Genomic DNA, 15,402 nt, shown 5'->3' with positions numbered 1-15,402 from the left:
TCATCAGCATATGACACAATGGAGAGTCAAAACTCTTGTCCTATATTAGCCAGTGGGCTCATATAAACATTAAAGAGGCTTGGACTCCAGGAGGATCCTTGGGGAACTCCCTAAGGGGCTGAAAAAGTGTCGGACAGAATGCCGGCCTCCATACACTGAAAGGATCTGTCGCTCAGAAACGAGGCCACCCATTTGTTGTCTATACCTCTAATCCCAACTGTTTCAAGCCTATTGACAAGGATTTTGTGGTCTACCGTGTCGAAGGCCGCATTAAGGTCTAATAGTACAGTGGCAGCGGCCCCTCCTTGGTCTGGAATACTTTAAAATGTATTGGTGACACAGAGTAGAGCAGACTCCGTACTATGCTCTGGCCGAAAGCCCATCTGGGTCTTGTGTAGAATGCCATTGTCTTCCAGGAACTGTGAAATAGTACTATTCACATGTTTCTCCGCGATCTTTCCCAAGATGGGCAGTAATGAGATCGGGCTGTAGTTTGCCATAACCGCGGGGTCTAGTTGAGGTTTTTTTAACAATGGTTTTACAATGGCATGCTTCCACTCTTTGGGTACTTTCCCGGTTTCAAAAGATAGAAAGATAAGGCTGGTGAGTTGGGTTAGAACACACTTTCGCCCCTGGGCTAGAATATAAGGCGGAGCTGGGTCTTTGGGAGACCCAGATTTGAATTAAATGCTCGCCCTCAGTATAGCAAAGTGTTCCAGCTTGAGACTTTTCTACAGCTTTCTTATCGTTGCAAAGGCACGAAGATTAAACAGACAAGTCCGAGACTACCTCAATTTGACCACAGAGATGGCTACAAAAAACAATGTAAAATGCCTGTGGGCGTGTGCAATTGGAGTTAAAACTATTTGTGTTCGTCCACTGCAGTGATTAATTAGTAAAAAAAAAAAAAAAACATAAGTGCCAGGGCTCTAGTCAGGAGGCATCTGCAGCTTGCACCAACCTTTGCCACTGCCAGCATTGCCAATTACCGTACCTGCACAATCACTAACCAGCAAACTGCTACAATTGTGACAATTCAGACTATTCTAGACCCCCAAAGCTTTAAAGATAGCGGGGGCAGCAGGTATTCATCGTTTTTAATGCTTACTGAATTAACAAACAATTGCTGTTCTGCTCATCTCTAAATCATACAAACAGAGCCACCATGTGGCAGCTGTCATAATGTGCTGGTGTCGACAATTATGTGCCAGTGCTGACAATTAAGGGTGGGTGCCGAGCACCGGAAACCACCAGCTCAAATTAAGCACTGAACTGTGGAAAAGCGTGGAGAAGTACCAACTGCATTCTGTACTGGGCGGGTGTAGGAAGCGAGTACGATAGTCTTAATGAAGATTTGTTGGAGGTGTGGGAGACAAATTTCATGAAAGCTGTCTGCAAGAAAATAGTGTGTTCTTTTAGGGCTGTTTGACATGCTGGTTAGCGGATGATGCTTCCATACATCGACCCCTAAAAGCAGGCCAATGTGATGGCGGGCTACCTGCATTTTTCCTGATGTTCAATACGGCCATCCCAGCCCTGTGTGATAGGGGTGACTATATATTTTGCTTTGTAGGGAGAGGACCTGCAAGAGTTTGGGTCTGCTCGCCAAATACTTGAGTTGGAGGCATATTTTCATTCATTTGAACTGTTTTATTACTTTAAGTCAACTAGAAAGAGCACATTGTTCATTGGGTGGCTTGCTTGAAATCTCAAACAGTTGGTGCATAGACAATAGCTTATGGATATATTACTGATAAAAAGGTATTTAAGCAAAAGGTCAATTTATTTTTCGACTTACCGATTGGACAGAGTGGACCTTCTTGTACAATGCAATTGAATTTTTCATTACCTCAAGGATAGACCTGAAAAAGAGAGATACTTCATTAGCAGAAACCCAAATACTCCTTGTCTAGGAAAAGTTAGGGGACGTTGAAGTAGACCTGCCTAGAGCTTAAGACATAGATGGACCACTAAGAAAGATGTGCTATGTGATTTTTACTGTTTAACATCCAAAACAGAGAAGTAAACATGCACCTAAAAGCCCTATTTAAAAGTTTCCAGTCAAGCTTAAACTGGTTTTGATATCCAAGGTAGCTGCAAGGAAACTGTACCAAAATTAGTGCTGCGTTAGAAATTATAGCTGTATAATTTAGTGCTTTTCAAATGTTTGTATTAAAAATTAGTTTGTGATGGTGTAGGAAATTGGGTTATTGGTTGAGGGGGTGTGAAAGCCTTCTCAAAAAGCAACCACAATTCTCGTCAGGGTGAAACACAAGCAAACCATAAATTAACCTGTGTTCAACTCTTTGGTACCTTGGCACAAAGCAATCAGGTTTAACTTCGAAGCAATGTGTAAAGTATTTATGAGCACTTCAAACAGTAGTAAAGTGAAAACACAACACAAGAAAAAATAAAAATCCCACACCAATTTTGAAAAATAGAGTAAAATGTAACAAGTTATTTGATACATAAATTAGAAAAAATCCAATTAGTAGAGCTGGAGATGTGCAATTTTAAATACCTAAGTGAATATAGTGGTTATAAGCACAAAGAGCCAACAGTGGTTATCTGGCCGTGCAGGACTGGGGCAAAGTTACAAGTTCAGGGCGACCATGATGGATTGTGGGCCAGATACAGGGACCAAGTTAGGTCCGCTGAACAAAGTTCCTTAAAACCTGGCAGCGGAGCATTGTGACATACTGTGCTGAGGATGCGTCATGCAGCAACTGTTTCGATTAAGCAGTCGGCGGGGCAAGTGATACAAGGCCCTGTATTGTCAGAGTGTGCCGTCAATGAGGGGCATGTGAGGCGAAGTCCTGCATCAGAGATGCATTGCTCAGCAGCAGGTCTGAGGAATTGCGTGTTGTGATACACAGTCACGCGTCGGAGATGCGTCACTCAGCAGTGGTTCTGATGCAGAGCTGCGTGGAGATGCATAACACTAGTGTAAGAAAGTTATAGCTAGAAAACATTTTAAACCATTTCTATACCAAAGAATACCCCTCTATGTCTAAGATAAAGACATGTGTATGACAAGCACCCTACAAATACATGATAAGCATAAAAACTTTTATTGATAAGTTTATTTATTTATATTTTTAGAATATTTTTCTGAATTGTATAAAGTTCATACTAAAATAGACGAAACAATGGTTCGTTTATGCATTTAGGAATCAGATTAATCGTTACATGTATATAAATTCATCAACAGTCATAAGTATTTACAAATCCATGTGATAGACGAAAACGTTGACTCAGGCAGTGCGGCAGATGTCTACAACGCGCGTTTCGGCATACATGCCTTCATCAGGTAGCAGTCCATTACTCATGAAACTGATGATAAAACAGTGATATACTGTGGTTTCAGCTCAATCTGTATATCAAGGTAGATAGAACAGAGCTATGTATAAATGCAAGGAAATATTATTAAATATGATTGCTTTCAAAGGTATACGCCCTTGGGCTCGTGATAAAGACAAACGACCGGCCCATATATGTTCAATACAAATAGTAATGATGGAGACTCCTCACATAAGGATCCTAGATGGGCAACGGCGTCAACATCTGAAGTTTATTTAAAGAAGCGAATTAAAATTATCGAATTTCATTACCTAATTCGTTTAGCAATTAAGTCTTAACGGTCTGGTGGTTACCGCAAAGGATCACATGTTACTGTTGAGGGCTGCCGTTTTAACATCCTTCTAAAGTATTCTCCTTAGATGTCGGAAAGACGATGCAGGCAGCCTTACGTCGGGATGTTTCTGGCTCAGGATGGGCTCAACAAAAAACGGCATAACACTCCACCAGTTCTGCCCAACAGATCACAGCTGGGCTGGCAGAGCACATTCAGGCCCACTTCCAACAGTCCAGGACTGGGGTGACACCACTTGGGGGCAAGACTCACAGCAGACAGAGTCCAGGTGCTGGGTTTAAGGTTGTTGGAGCCTTTTCTAATCCTTAGGCTCTGATCGGGAGGCCAGTAACTAGTCCTTGGAGTCACTCTGGTGGTCCTAGGTTCATGATGCAGATCCATTCTTTCTCACTTAGGCAGCAGGGCAACAGAGTAGCAGTCCTTCTTGCATCAGGGTAGCACCGCAGCCCTTCTGAGTGTTCAAAAGGCTTAGAGGTGTACTGAAGATTTGGGTTCGAGGGTCCAATATTTATACTTGGTGTCAGCTTCAAAATAGAAGAAAATCCTGGAGGTTTCCACCCTCACAGGTGTTTTGAATTTCCTGCCTCTCTACCCAGACCCCAGCTTGTCTAGAGGCACAACAGACTAGTGTAAAACCCTTTGTGTGTGCCGAGGCAGAGGCTTTGTGATGTGCAATTTTGGTAGATGACAGCTCTGTCCCCCATATCAAGTCAGAGATGGGCCATCCTGCTAACACCTATTACCCCTTTGTCTCACTGTCTGTGAGCAATACTCAAAGACCAACTGCCAGCTACTCCTAGTAATGTGACCCAAGATACAGGCTGCAGGCACCAAATGGTTAGGAAATGGCAACTTTCTAAAATTGGGGTTTTCAGAATTGTGACTTAAAATCCAACTTTGCCATTAAAGAGGGTTTTAAATTACTATTTGTTTAGACACCAGACTCCACACATTAAATGTAAAAGGTACCTGAAGTTATCCTATGGGAGAGGCAGGCCTTGCAATGTTGAATAAAGAATTTGAGAGTTTTCTTTACTACTTACACCAGTAAAAGTTAGTAATACATGTCCCACCTTTGAAATACAATGCACCCTGCTCTATGGGCTGTTTTGAACCTTCCTTAAGGATGACATATGTATTAAATAGGAAGATTTAGGCCTGGCAAAAGGGTTATTTTGCCAGTTCATTTTGGAAGTTTAACCCTGCCCGCAGGTAGGAATGGCAGGCCTGAGACATGCTTTAAAGGGCTTATTAAGTGGGTGGCACAATAAGTGCTGCAGGCCCACTTGTAGCATTTAATTCACAGGCCCTGGGTACAGGAGTACCACGTTACTAGGAACTTATAAGATTATAAAACGTGCAAATTGGGTGTAAAACAATTTTACCATGTTTAAATGAGAGCACAAACAATTTAGCACTAGTATTGTGCACAGAGTCCTAATGCCAACAATGACAACATTCAGAGACCAGGAAGAGAGAAAGCAAAAACTTTGCGGGTGACCTTGCAGAGAGGGTCAAGTCAAACATAATGGGTATGTCACTGTGCAATGTGTGTCCGGTAAAGTCATTGAGAATTACAAAGAGCTAGGCCGGCATCCACAACCCATATTCCAATTCACATACCGCCCTGTAAATCCTCTGAAGGGAGCCACAGCATGCCAATTCACAGAGAAAAGTAGCCAATACTATAAATAAAGCACCAACACCCACAGTTTTCTGCTATAACCACATTCCATAGGTTTCTCAAACAGCCACATTCGAAACAATAAAAGTAATTGAAAATAATTTATATTGCGCAGAACAATAACCCGAAGGTATCAAGGCGCCTAGCAGAAGGTCAGGAAGGACCAAGAGGGGAAACATAGATCTTAAACATAAGCTTGCTTGAAGAGAAAGGTCTTTAAGGCAGTGCGGAAAATCTGTAGGGATGGAAGGGATCTCAGATCCAAAGGAAGTTCATTCCACCACTTAGGAGCCAGAGTGGAAAAGGCTCTACCGCCCCACCTGGCTTTCCGTACACGGGGAGTTGCAAGAAGCAGCTTCCCGGAGGAACGCAGGTTTCTGCGGGGAACATAGTGGGAGATAATGGATCCAATTCCAGTGTCGCTCTTTTTAGCAATGGCTCTGTAGGTCATACACAGGACCTTAAACCGAATGCGCAGTTCCACCGGCAGCCAGTGCAGAGTTTTTCTGGCTGCCGTGGCTGAAGAGCGTCTGGGGATATCCAGCACAAATCTGGCTACGGCATTTTGGACCACCTGCAAGCGCTGCAGCTGTCCTTTATTGAGACCTGCATACAGCGCATTGCAATAGTCCAAACGCGAGCCGATGAGAGCGACAGCTATTTGTTTTCTTGCCTGGAGGGAAAGAAATTTCCTAACCCTACGGAGAGTGTGAATCAAGCCCCAGCAAGTGGAGACAGTTCTGCTCACCTGATTGCCTAGGTCGAGGGCAGGATCTAATATCACCCCGAGATTTTTAGCAGAGGAGGTGGGGGAGGGACAGGTACCAAGGGAGTCAGGCCACCAGTTGGCTGACCAGATGTTTTCTTTTCCCCCAAACACCATCACCTCAGTTTTCTCCCCATTCAGTTTCAGAGAGTTCAAAACCATCCACCTACCGACCGCCTCCATGCAAGATCTAAATTTGGAGGCGGTTGGTTCATCTGAATGGGGTAGAGAAACGAGGATTTGAGTGTCGTCTGCATACGAGACTACCTCCATCCCGAAAGATCTTATAAGTTTGGCCAGTGGGGTGACATAGATATTAAAAAGGGTCGGGCTAAGGGCCGACCCTTGAGGAACCCCACATAGCACCGGACGGGATGGAGATAGAAACTCCCCAAGTTTGACTCTTTGTTCCCTCCCTGTAAGGAAGGAGGTCAAGAGATCAAGAGCTGCATTCTTCACCCCCACCTCCCTCAGCCGGGATGTAAGGACCGAGGGGGAGAGGGTGTCGAAAGCCGCCGTAAGATCTAGCAGGACCAGGAGAGATGTCTGGCCCTCATCTACTGATGTACGGATCTTATCAAGTACGATGGTGAGGGCTGACTCAGTACTAAATTCCTTCCTGAATCCATGCTGAGAGGAGTCTAAGCATCCAGAGCTTTCTAACTCACTTCCCATTTCACCTCCCTTACTACCAATCCTATCCTCTCATCAGACTTAGTAAGCAGCTAGTTGATCGCTACTACAGGAGGGAACGGTAACGCTTTTGCCTAATGCTTATGCTCCTGTTTTAAAAATCGATCTCAGGGGGTGGAGGGCACACGTATTTTAATAGCTGTCGCTCTGTTTTTTAAAACTTGCCCTGAACACTTACCTGATCTCACTGTCTGCTCTGGTGCCCTGGTCCACCACAGCCTTGTGGCTGATTGTTGTGGAGGGCTGAAAGAGGAGCAAGGACGTGAACCATACACTTCCGGTAGCGCACACTGACCCGCCATTTTGGTCGGCGGTCTAGTTGCTCTACGTCCCCTTGCGTTTACTATATAAGGACATGGAAGGCTCGCCAAAGGCAAGACCGTCTGCGCCCGTCCGCGCCAGTACACCGCCACTCGCCAGAAGTGCTGTTCGAGTCAGTCCTGATAGAAGCACCGACTCGAGAGAAGCTCTGCTTATTGTGCGTCCGCTAGGCCATCATTATACGAACCCCCCTCTACACCCCTTGAGCCGCCCGAATAGATGCTCGTGTGGGAGATTCTCACTTGACACACCCATACCCCTTTCTATCCCCCCTGAAAACCTCTTCTCAGTGTTGGCTGAAAATTCTCCAGTTAAATGTTAGATCTCTTGTAAAACACCACGCCGAAATGTATGACCTCATTGTCTATGAAGCCCCGGATATATTTTTCCTTACAGAGACATGGCTCAAGGATGATGTGGTTGCTGAGCTTAATCTGGCCCTCCCCCCTGAATACTCGATATATACGATCAATCGGGATACTAGGGGAGGTGGCCTAGCAGTGATCATAAGGTCTTGCTACCCCTGTCTCTAACAAAATATCCATAGAGGGCTGCGAAAGCGCCCGTTTTTGCATTTCCGTAAACCCTCATCTCACTCTCTCAGGGCTACTGATCTATAGATCCCCAGGACTTGACACCGCTTTTAGAAATGCCCTGCTAGAGATAGTTGGTCCACTTGCTATGGGAACTGCCAACTTCAGCATCTTTGGCGATTTAAATTTACATTTTGACCTAACTCAGGCTCAGACTATCAGCATCCTGCATTCTGATTTAGGGGCTTTTCAACTCCACCAGGTGGTCACCAGTCCCACTCATGTGGGTGGCCATCTGCTGGATCCCATATTTACGAACATGGAGACTGCAGTGGTAAAAACCCCTACCACGGTGGCATGGTCTGACCACCTGATGGTCGAACTGTCCCTTCCCATATTAGAACAACTCCATAAAAACATAGAACGAACTGTCTTCAAACACCCTTGGAGGAAGCTCAAGCTTGAGGACTTTCACCATCTCCTTAAAGAAAATCCCCTAGACCCCTTCGATGATGTAGAGATAGGATATGATGCATTTTGTGCCTGGATTACCCGGGCCCTCGACTCTTTGATCCCAGCAACCTGGGGCAAATGCCGCTCTCAGGAACCAAGTCCCTGGTACAACGACACACTGACATCACTGAAGAAGACATGCAAAAAGGAGAGAGACTGGAGAAAAGACTATGACCCAGGGAAAAATGCACTGTACCTGGCAGAACAAAAAGTCTATCATAGAGCCATTTGTAAGACGCGAGCAGCCTATTACGCTAACGAGATTAGACTTAGTCCTAACCCTGCTAAATTCATTTTTTAAGTCCTTAAGGATCTCAGCACTAAGAAGGTCGTAGCACATGCAATTTCTTCAGAATTTCACTGTGAAGAACTAGCCTCCTTTTTTTGGGAAAAAGTATGGGCTATTTACCAATCCTTCCTGGTCGTAACTGTATCTCAGGAGTACATTCCCCCTAGACCTAGGCCGTGTTCATGCCTCAACGTTCTCCGAGAGATCTCTGTCGAAGAACTATGTAAACTATGTGTTAAAATTAAATCCGGCTCCCCTGCCGATCCGCTCAAGCCTGCTCTGATCAAAGAATCTTCCTCGCTCTGACTGACACCTTTGCAGCAGTTAATCAACGCCTCCTTTTGTACCAACTAAGTGGAAACAGGCTTGGGTCACCCCATCCTCAAAAAATCCACTCTGGACCCAACCAAGCCTGAAAGCTATCGACCACTCTCTCTCTTCCCCTGAGTGGCTAAGGCGGCCGAAGCACATGCTAACAGCACACTCAGCAACTTTTTACAGTCTAATAACATTCTAGATGGTTCTCAACATGGGTTCCGTGCTGGCCATAGTATGGAAACGGCCCTCCTTTTAATGACAGAACATCTCCGGTCCATGCTTGACTCCGGTCAAACGGCGGCACTAATCCTGCTAGATCTCAGTGCCGCCTTTGATACGGTCTCACATGAGGTTTTGCTTCGCCGCCTGGAAGAGATTGGGATCACTGACCTGGCCCTCGAATGATTCAGATCGTTCCTGACAGGTAGATCCTTCTGTGTCTCCACCCCCCCTTCTAATCCCAAGCACATCCGATCGAGCAGGGTGTTCCCCAGGGCTCGGCTCTGAGCCCCACATTATTTAATCTTTATGTCCAGCCACTAACTGCGGTCGCCAAGCAATGGGACCTTACCATGGTTTCATATGCTGACGACACGCAGCTAGTGGTGGGTCTCTCTGATAGCTCTAGCCAGGATGCCTCTAAGTTCAAAAATGGTCTGGCTGCGGTGGCAGATTAGATGACATCTAACTACCTACAGCTGAACGCTAATAAAACTGAGGTCCTGATAGTTGGCAAAAACTCTGAGACATGGAGTGACCAGTGGTGGCCCACCGTCTTAGGTAAGACCCCTATACCCAAAAATGAGGTAAAGAACTTGGGGGTATGGGTAGACCCCTCCCTCAGTTTCTGTGGCCATACCAAAAAAGTTGTGGCCACGTGCTTCGGCATTTTACGTGGCATTAAACCGATTTTAAAATTCTTCAACGCATCCCCTAGGCAGCTGATAATTCAGTCTATCATTCTTTCTCGTCTGGATTACGCTAGCTCCCTACTTTTGGGGGCTAATCAAGCCGAAATCATCCGGATGCAACGTATCCAGAACGCAGCTGCAAGGGCCTTAGTCGGCCTTCCTAGGTTCTGCTCTGCCACCGAAACCATCCAGAGGCTTCATTGGCTCCCGGTGGCACAAAGGATTCAATTTAAGATGTTATGTCTGTCCTTTAAAATTCTGAAGTTAGCTACTCGCTCTTCGCTTTGGCCGGAGTGGTCGCTCCCAGTGTCCCAGTGTCCCTGGCGACTATTGGTATCGTTAGACAGCGCTTATTGTGAATATTGCCTCAATATTATTGCCTGCAGCTCTGCCTTGGTTTCCGCTTTGCTCTTAATGCAATTGTGATTTACCTTGTTTACTTTAAGTGTGTCTGCGCGTTTTCCCCTAGCGCTTTGCTGTGCTCCCCCCTCCGCTGCCATTTTGTTTGTTGTTGTCGTCTTGTGCAGCCCGCCCCGCCTCCCAGCTGAGCCGCCCTCGCCCCTCCCCTTCCACTATCCATATATGACAGCAGGTCCCGCGCGCAGCGTTTACGCGCAGCGATCGCGCGCCAGTCGCGCCAAAGGTAAGCCCGTCTACGCCCGTCCGCGCCTGGACCGCGCCCAGCGCCAGTCCCCCTGGTACTCACTTTGCCCAGCCCTCCCGCATTACCTACGATGCCACCACCCTCCTAGCCCTCAACCCCGGCCGCCCCACCAACTGTGTCCAAGCCGCTCCTGGACACACCCATGGACCTTTCTCATGCTACTCCTGCAAATTCATCGGTACCGGCACCAACTCCGCTACGCTCACACCTCAGATTCCCGACCCTAACCGCCTACAATGCATCCTTCTCAACACCCGATCGGTCCACAGGCACGCCATTGACCTATGGAATCTACTAGACACCATCTCTCCAGACGTCGCCTTCCTAACAGAAACATGGATGAACGCTTCCTCCGCCCCAGACATCACCATTGCCATCCCTGAAGACTATAAGATCACACGCAAGGACCGTACCGGCCACACAGGAGGAGGAATCGCTATCGTCCATAAGAAATCAATCCACATCTCAACCAGCTCTGACGTCAATCTCGCCAGCTCTGAACACCTTCACTTCCAGATCCACATCGACCCCAAGACCACACTCAGAGGCACCCTCCTATACAGACCACCAGGACCCCGCGCACAATTCAGTGAAGACATCACGGACTTCATCACTCCACACGCGCTCCCCTCCAAAGATTACATCCTTCTGGGAGACCTCAACTTTCACCTTGAAAAGATCAACGACCGCAACACCTCCACCCTCTTGGACAACCTCGCCAACCTCGGACTTAAACAACTGGTCACTTCCCCCACCCACATCGCAGGTCATACTCTCGACCCTATTTTCACCTCCAGCAATCACGTCTCCTTCAGCCACACTACGGCTCTCCTTTGGACTGACCACAGCTGCATTCACTTTACCTACAACAAGCCTAAACCCATCAACCACCCCCAACCAACTCTGCAAAGAAACTGGAACAAAATCACCATCGACCAGATCTCCTCATCGCTCCTTCTAAACACCCCAGCCCACTCTTCTAACCCAGACCAAGCCACCGCCAACTTCACCCTATGGTTATCCAACAGCGCCGACATCCTAGCACCACTGAAAAAACGTCAAAGCAAACCTGGCAGCAAGAAGGCCTCATGGTTCAACGATGATCTTAAGAAGTCCAAGAATCTCTGCCGCTCCCTTGAAAAAGCCTGGAAAAAAGACCCAACCACTAGCTCCAAGGACGCCTTCAAAAACGCCACCCGCATACACCACCAACTAATCCGAAAGGCCAAGAAAACAGCATTCAAGGATCGAATAGATAACAACGCCCACAACAGCAAGGAACTTTTCAACATCGTCAAGGAATTTACCAATCCCTCGGCCAACTCCAACGACATCACCCCCTCTCAAGCCCTCTGCGACTCCCTAGCTTCATTCTTCCACAACAAAATTGCAGACATCCACAACAGCTTCGACAACCAACCCGGAGACCAACCCACCCAACCATATGCTGAACATTCACCCCCTTGAACACACTTAACGACTGGAACCCAATCTCCACTGAGAACACCATCCGCCTGATGAACTCCATCCACTCAGGATCCCCCACAGACCCATGGCCTCACCACATCTTCAACAAAGCAGACTCCGTCTTAGCCCCGCACCTCCGAGACGTCATCAACAGCTCCTTCAACTTCGCCACCTTCCCGGAAAGCTGGAAACACGCTGAACTCAGCGCCCTTCTGAAAAAGCCCACAGCGGATCCCACCGAACTCAAAAATTACCGCCCCATCTCGCTCCTTCCATTCCCGGCCAAAGTCATCGAGAAAGCTGTCAACAACCAGCTCGCCGCCTTCCTCGAAGCCAACAAATCCCTCGACTCCTCACAGTCTGGATTCCGAGCAAAACACAGCACTGAGACCGCCCTCATCGCAGCAACAGACGACATTCGAACTCTACTAGACAATGGAGACACAGTCGCCCTCATCCTCCTCGACCTCTCTGCAGCCTTCGACACAGTCTGCCACAGCACCCTTTTACAACGCCTCAGAAGCATCGGAATACAAGGAAAAGCACTTGAATGGATCACCTCGTTCCTCACCGGAAGAACCCAGAGAGTCCGCCTTCCACCATTCAAGTCAGAGGCCACTGAAGTCATCTGCGGCGTGCCACAAGGATCCTCTCTCAGTCCCACCCTCTTCAACGTATACATGAGCCCCCTCGCAGCCATCGCCCGCCAACACAACCTCAACATCATCTCCTAAGCGGATGACACTCAACTGATCCTTTCACTCACCAACGACCCTAGCACAGCCAAAACTAACCTACACGAAGGAATGAAGGAAGTTGCCGAATGGATGAAACACAGCCGTCTGAAACTGAACTCAGACAAAACAGAAGTCCTCATCTTAGGTACATCCCCCTCTGCATGGGACGACTCTTGGTGGCCGGAAGCCCTTGGAAAAGCACCCATCCCGACAGACCACGCACGGAGCCTAGGCGTTATCCTGGATTCTTCACTCTCAATGAACAGACAAGTCAGCGCCGTCTCCTCATCCTGCTTCAACATTCTTCGTATGCTCAAAAAAACATTTCACTGGATCCCCACCGAAACCAGGAAAACAGTCACCCACGCTCTGGTCACGAGCCGACTGGACTATGGAAACACCCTCTACGCAGGTACTACCGCTAAACTCCAGAAAAAACTCCAACGAATCCAAAACGCCTCAGCCAGGATCATATTAGACATCCCGCGTAACGAACACATCTCTGGGCACCTGAAAAACCTCCACTGGCTACCCGTCAATAAGAGAATCACTTTCCGACTTCTAACCCACGCACACAAAGCACTCTACGAAATCGGACCAGAATGCCTCAACTCACGACTGTCCTTCTACACCCCCTCCCGCCTACTACGATCTTCCAGCCAAGCCCTCGCCACTGTACCTCGCATCAACAAGACCACCATGGGAGGTAGATCCTTCCCATACCTGGCAGCTAAAACATGGAACTCACTTCCCACTTACCTTCGCCTTACCCAGAACCACCTAGCATTCAGAAAGCAACTCAAAACGTGGATATTTGACAAATAATCCTCCTCCCCTCCCTAAGCGCCTTGAGACCCTCTGGGTATGTAGTGCGCTATATAAATTCTATGACTTGACTTGACTCCTAAAACTCTTGACAACCTGTTAATTCCATACGTACCGTCTCGCCTTTTGCGCTCCATGGGACAGCACTTAGCCATGGTGCCCCGTATTAAACACTGCAGAGTGGGGGGCATTCCTTCCGCTATTTGGCAGCAAAATTGTGGAATACGGTCCCGATCCACATCAGAGCTCTGTATGACCTACTGTCCTTTAGGAAGGCAGTTAAGACTCACCTTTTCCCTACCAAAAAATAACACCTCCTCTCATGGTATCTTTCTTACTAGGCCTCCACAGTTGGATCTCCTTTCTGCTACAGCGCCGGGACGCCCCTTCGCTGGGGCAGCTGAGCGCTATATAAATTTCCATATCATAATATAACATAACATCAACAGCACGAGACCAGTGAAAACCATGAATAAAGAAACACCTAAAAGACTACACTCAACTGAAACTTCATAAAGGCAAAGGCTATGGATTCTCCACATGCAATTTCAATATTTATTATAGCCAACCAGATAAAGTTTATAAAATATGCAGTATCTTTAGTAAATTAAGTATTCCTTACAATAGCTAAATCTACTTTTTTCTTATCTCTTGGGCAATCGCCCAAGAGAATAAGCTTCGCTTATCAAAGAGCCGATTCTGCACTCACTACTTTATTCCACAAAGTATGAAATACCGTTTGTACAGAAGCAATAGCTATAATGATTGTATATCGTTTTTGTCTATCCATAGAGGAATGACTCCAAACATGTCGTCTACACACAGGACTACCTGATCCTAATACAGATTATTCATAACACAGATAATGTTATACCAAGTGCTTCACTCACCTCCTCGTACTACATGGTAGTAGCCTACTTGAATGAAGAAATGCGTTACTTACCTGTAACTGCAGTTATCCAGTATTAGTGTCTTTCATAAAATCACATGCCTGAATCATTCCCCGTCGTCGAGACGGGAGCCTCCGGTATATAAAAAAGTAATGTCCTAAGACATACATAAAGAGAATAGGTCTAAGGGTCTCACCTTAGTAACCTATCTAGGTCCTTATGCAGGAAGGACCAAATAGAGTAGGCTCCAGGGTCCCACCTTGGTAGCCTATCTGTGTCCTTTTGTAAAAAAGGACCAAAGTAAAAGGAACAACCAATCAGCTACTACCTCCCTCTAGAACCTTCCTGTGAGGAGCCTCAGTCTCTCAGATTTTCGTACGCACCAAGTTGGTTAGTTGTAAACCTGTTAGAGAGAGGTGAGTCCTTCCAGGGGAGGCGGGAGGGTGCATGTGAATCTATGAAAGACACTAATACTGGATAACTGCAGTTACAGGTAAGTAACGCATTTCTTATCCAGTATTTGGGTGTCTTTCATAGATTCACATGCCTGAATCAGAGTAGCAAGCAATACAATATGCACATTCTGTGTTGATACAGAAAATATACACCTGCAAATAAGGAACATTTGTGACTGTAAAAACAACAGCATACAATGTCATGCAGAATCTAGTAATAAAGAAATGTGCATACCAGTCAAGGATGGTGGGAAGTAGGAGGGCTCACCTCACTGGAATAGATGGCGAAGCACTACTCTGCCCACTGCTGCGTCTTTCGTCAGCTCAGCATCCAAGCAGTAGTGCCTGGTGAAGGTATGCGGGGACTTCCAGGTCGCCGCTCTACAGATGTCCAGGAGTGGCACTCCAGCAAACAGTGCCGCAGACGTAGACATGGCTCTGGTGGAGTGGGCTTTGGCCCGTGAGTCCAGAGGTCGCCCCGCCTTCTCATGGCAGAGAGTTATAGCTGAAGAGATCCATCTTGATATACTTTGCTTTGTTAAGGGCATGCCCTTCCTAGGTCTGCTGAATGCGACAAAGAGTTGGGATGACTTCCTGAATTGTCTTGTTCTGTCAAGATAGAATTTGAGGCATCTCTGAAGGTCTAAAGAGTGCAATGATTTCTCAGCCGAAGTGGATGGGTTC

General features: G+C 46.9%; 1 protein-coding gene across 2 annotated transcripts in view; it reads right to left on the bottom strand.

The window, feature by feature from the left end:
* Positions 1-15,402, bottom strand: part of LOC147708065 (centromere protein H-like) — a 412,880-nt gene that overhangs the window by 128,021 nt on the left and 269,457 nt on the right. For both annotated transcript variants that reach the window (XM_086925295.1, XM_086925294.1), the window contains one exon: positions 1,799-1,862. In XM_086925295.1, the coding sequence (XP_086781421.1) occupies positions 1,799-1,862 (64 nt within the window). The remainder of the gene's footprint in view (positions 1-1,798; positions 1,863-15,402) is intronic.

The sequence above is a fragment of the Lissotriton vulgaris genome, chromosome 6 (genome assembly GCF_964263255.1).
Source record: "Lissotriton vulgaris chromosome 6, aLisVul1.2, whole genome shotgun sequence".
Lineage (NCBI taxonomy): Eukaryota > Metazoa > Chordata > Amphibia > Caudata > Salamandridae > Lissotriton > Lissotriton vulgaris.
Note: the sequence above shows the minus strand (reverse complement) of the source record. Positions and strands in the feature narration are given on the sequence as shown.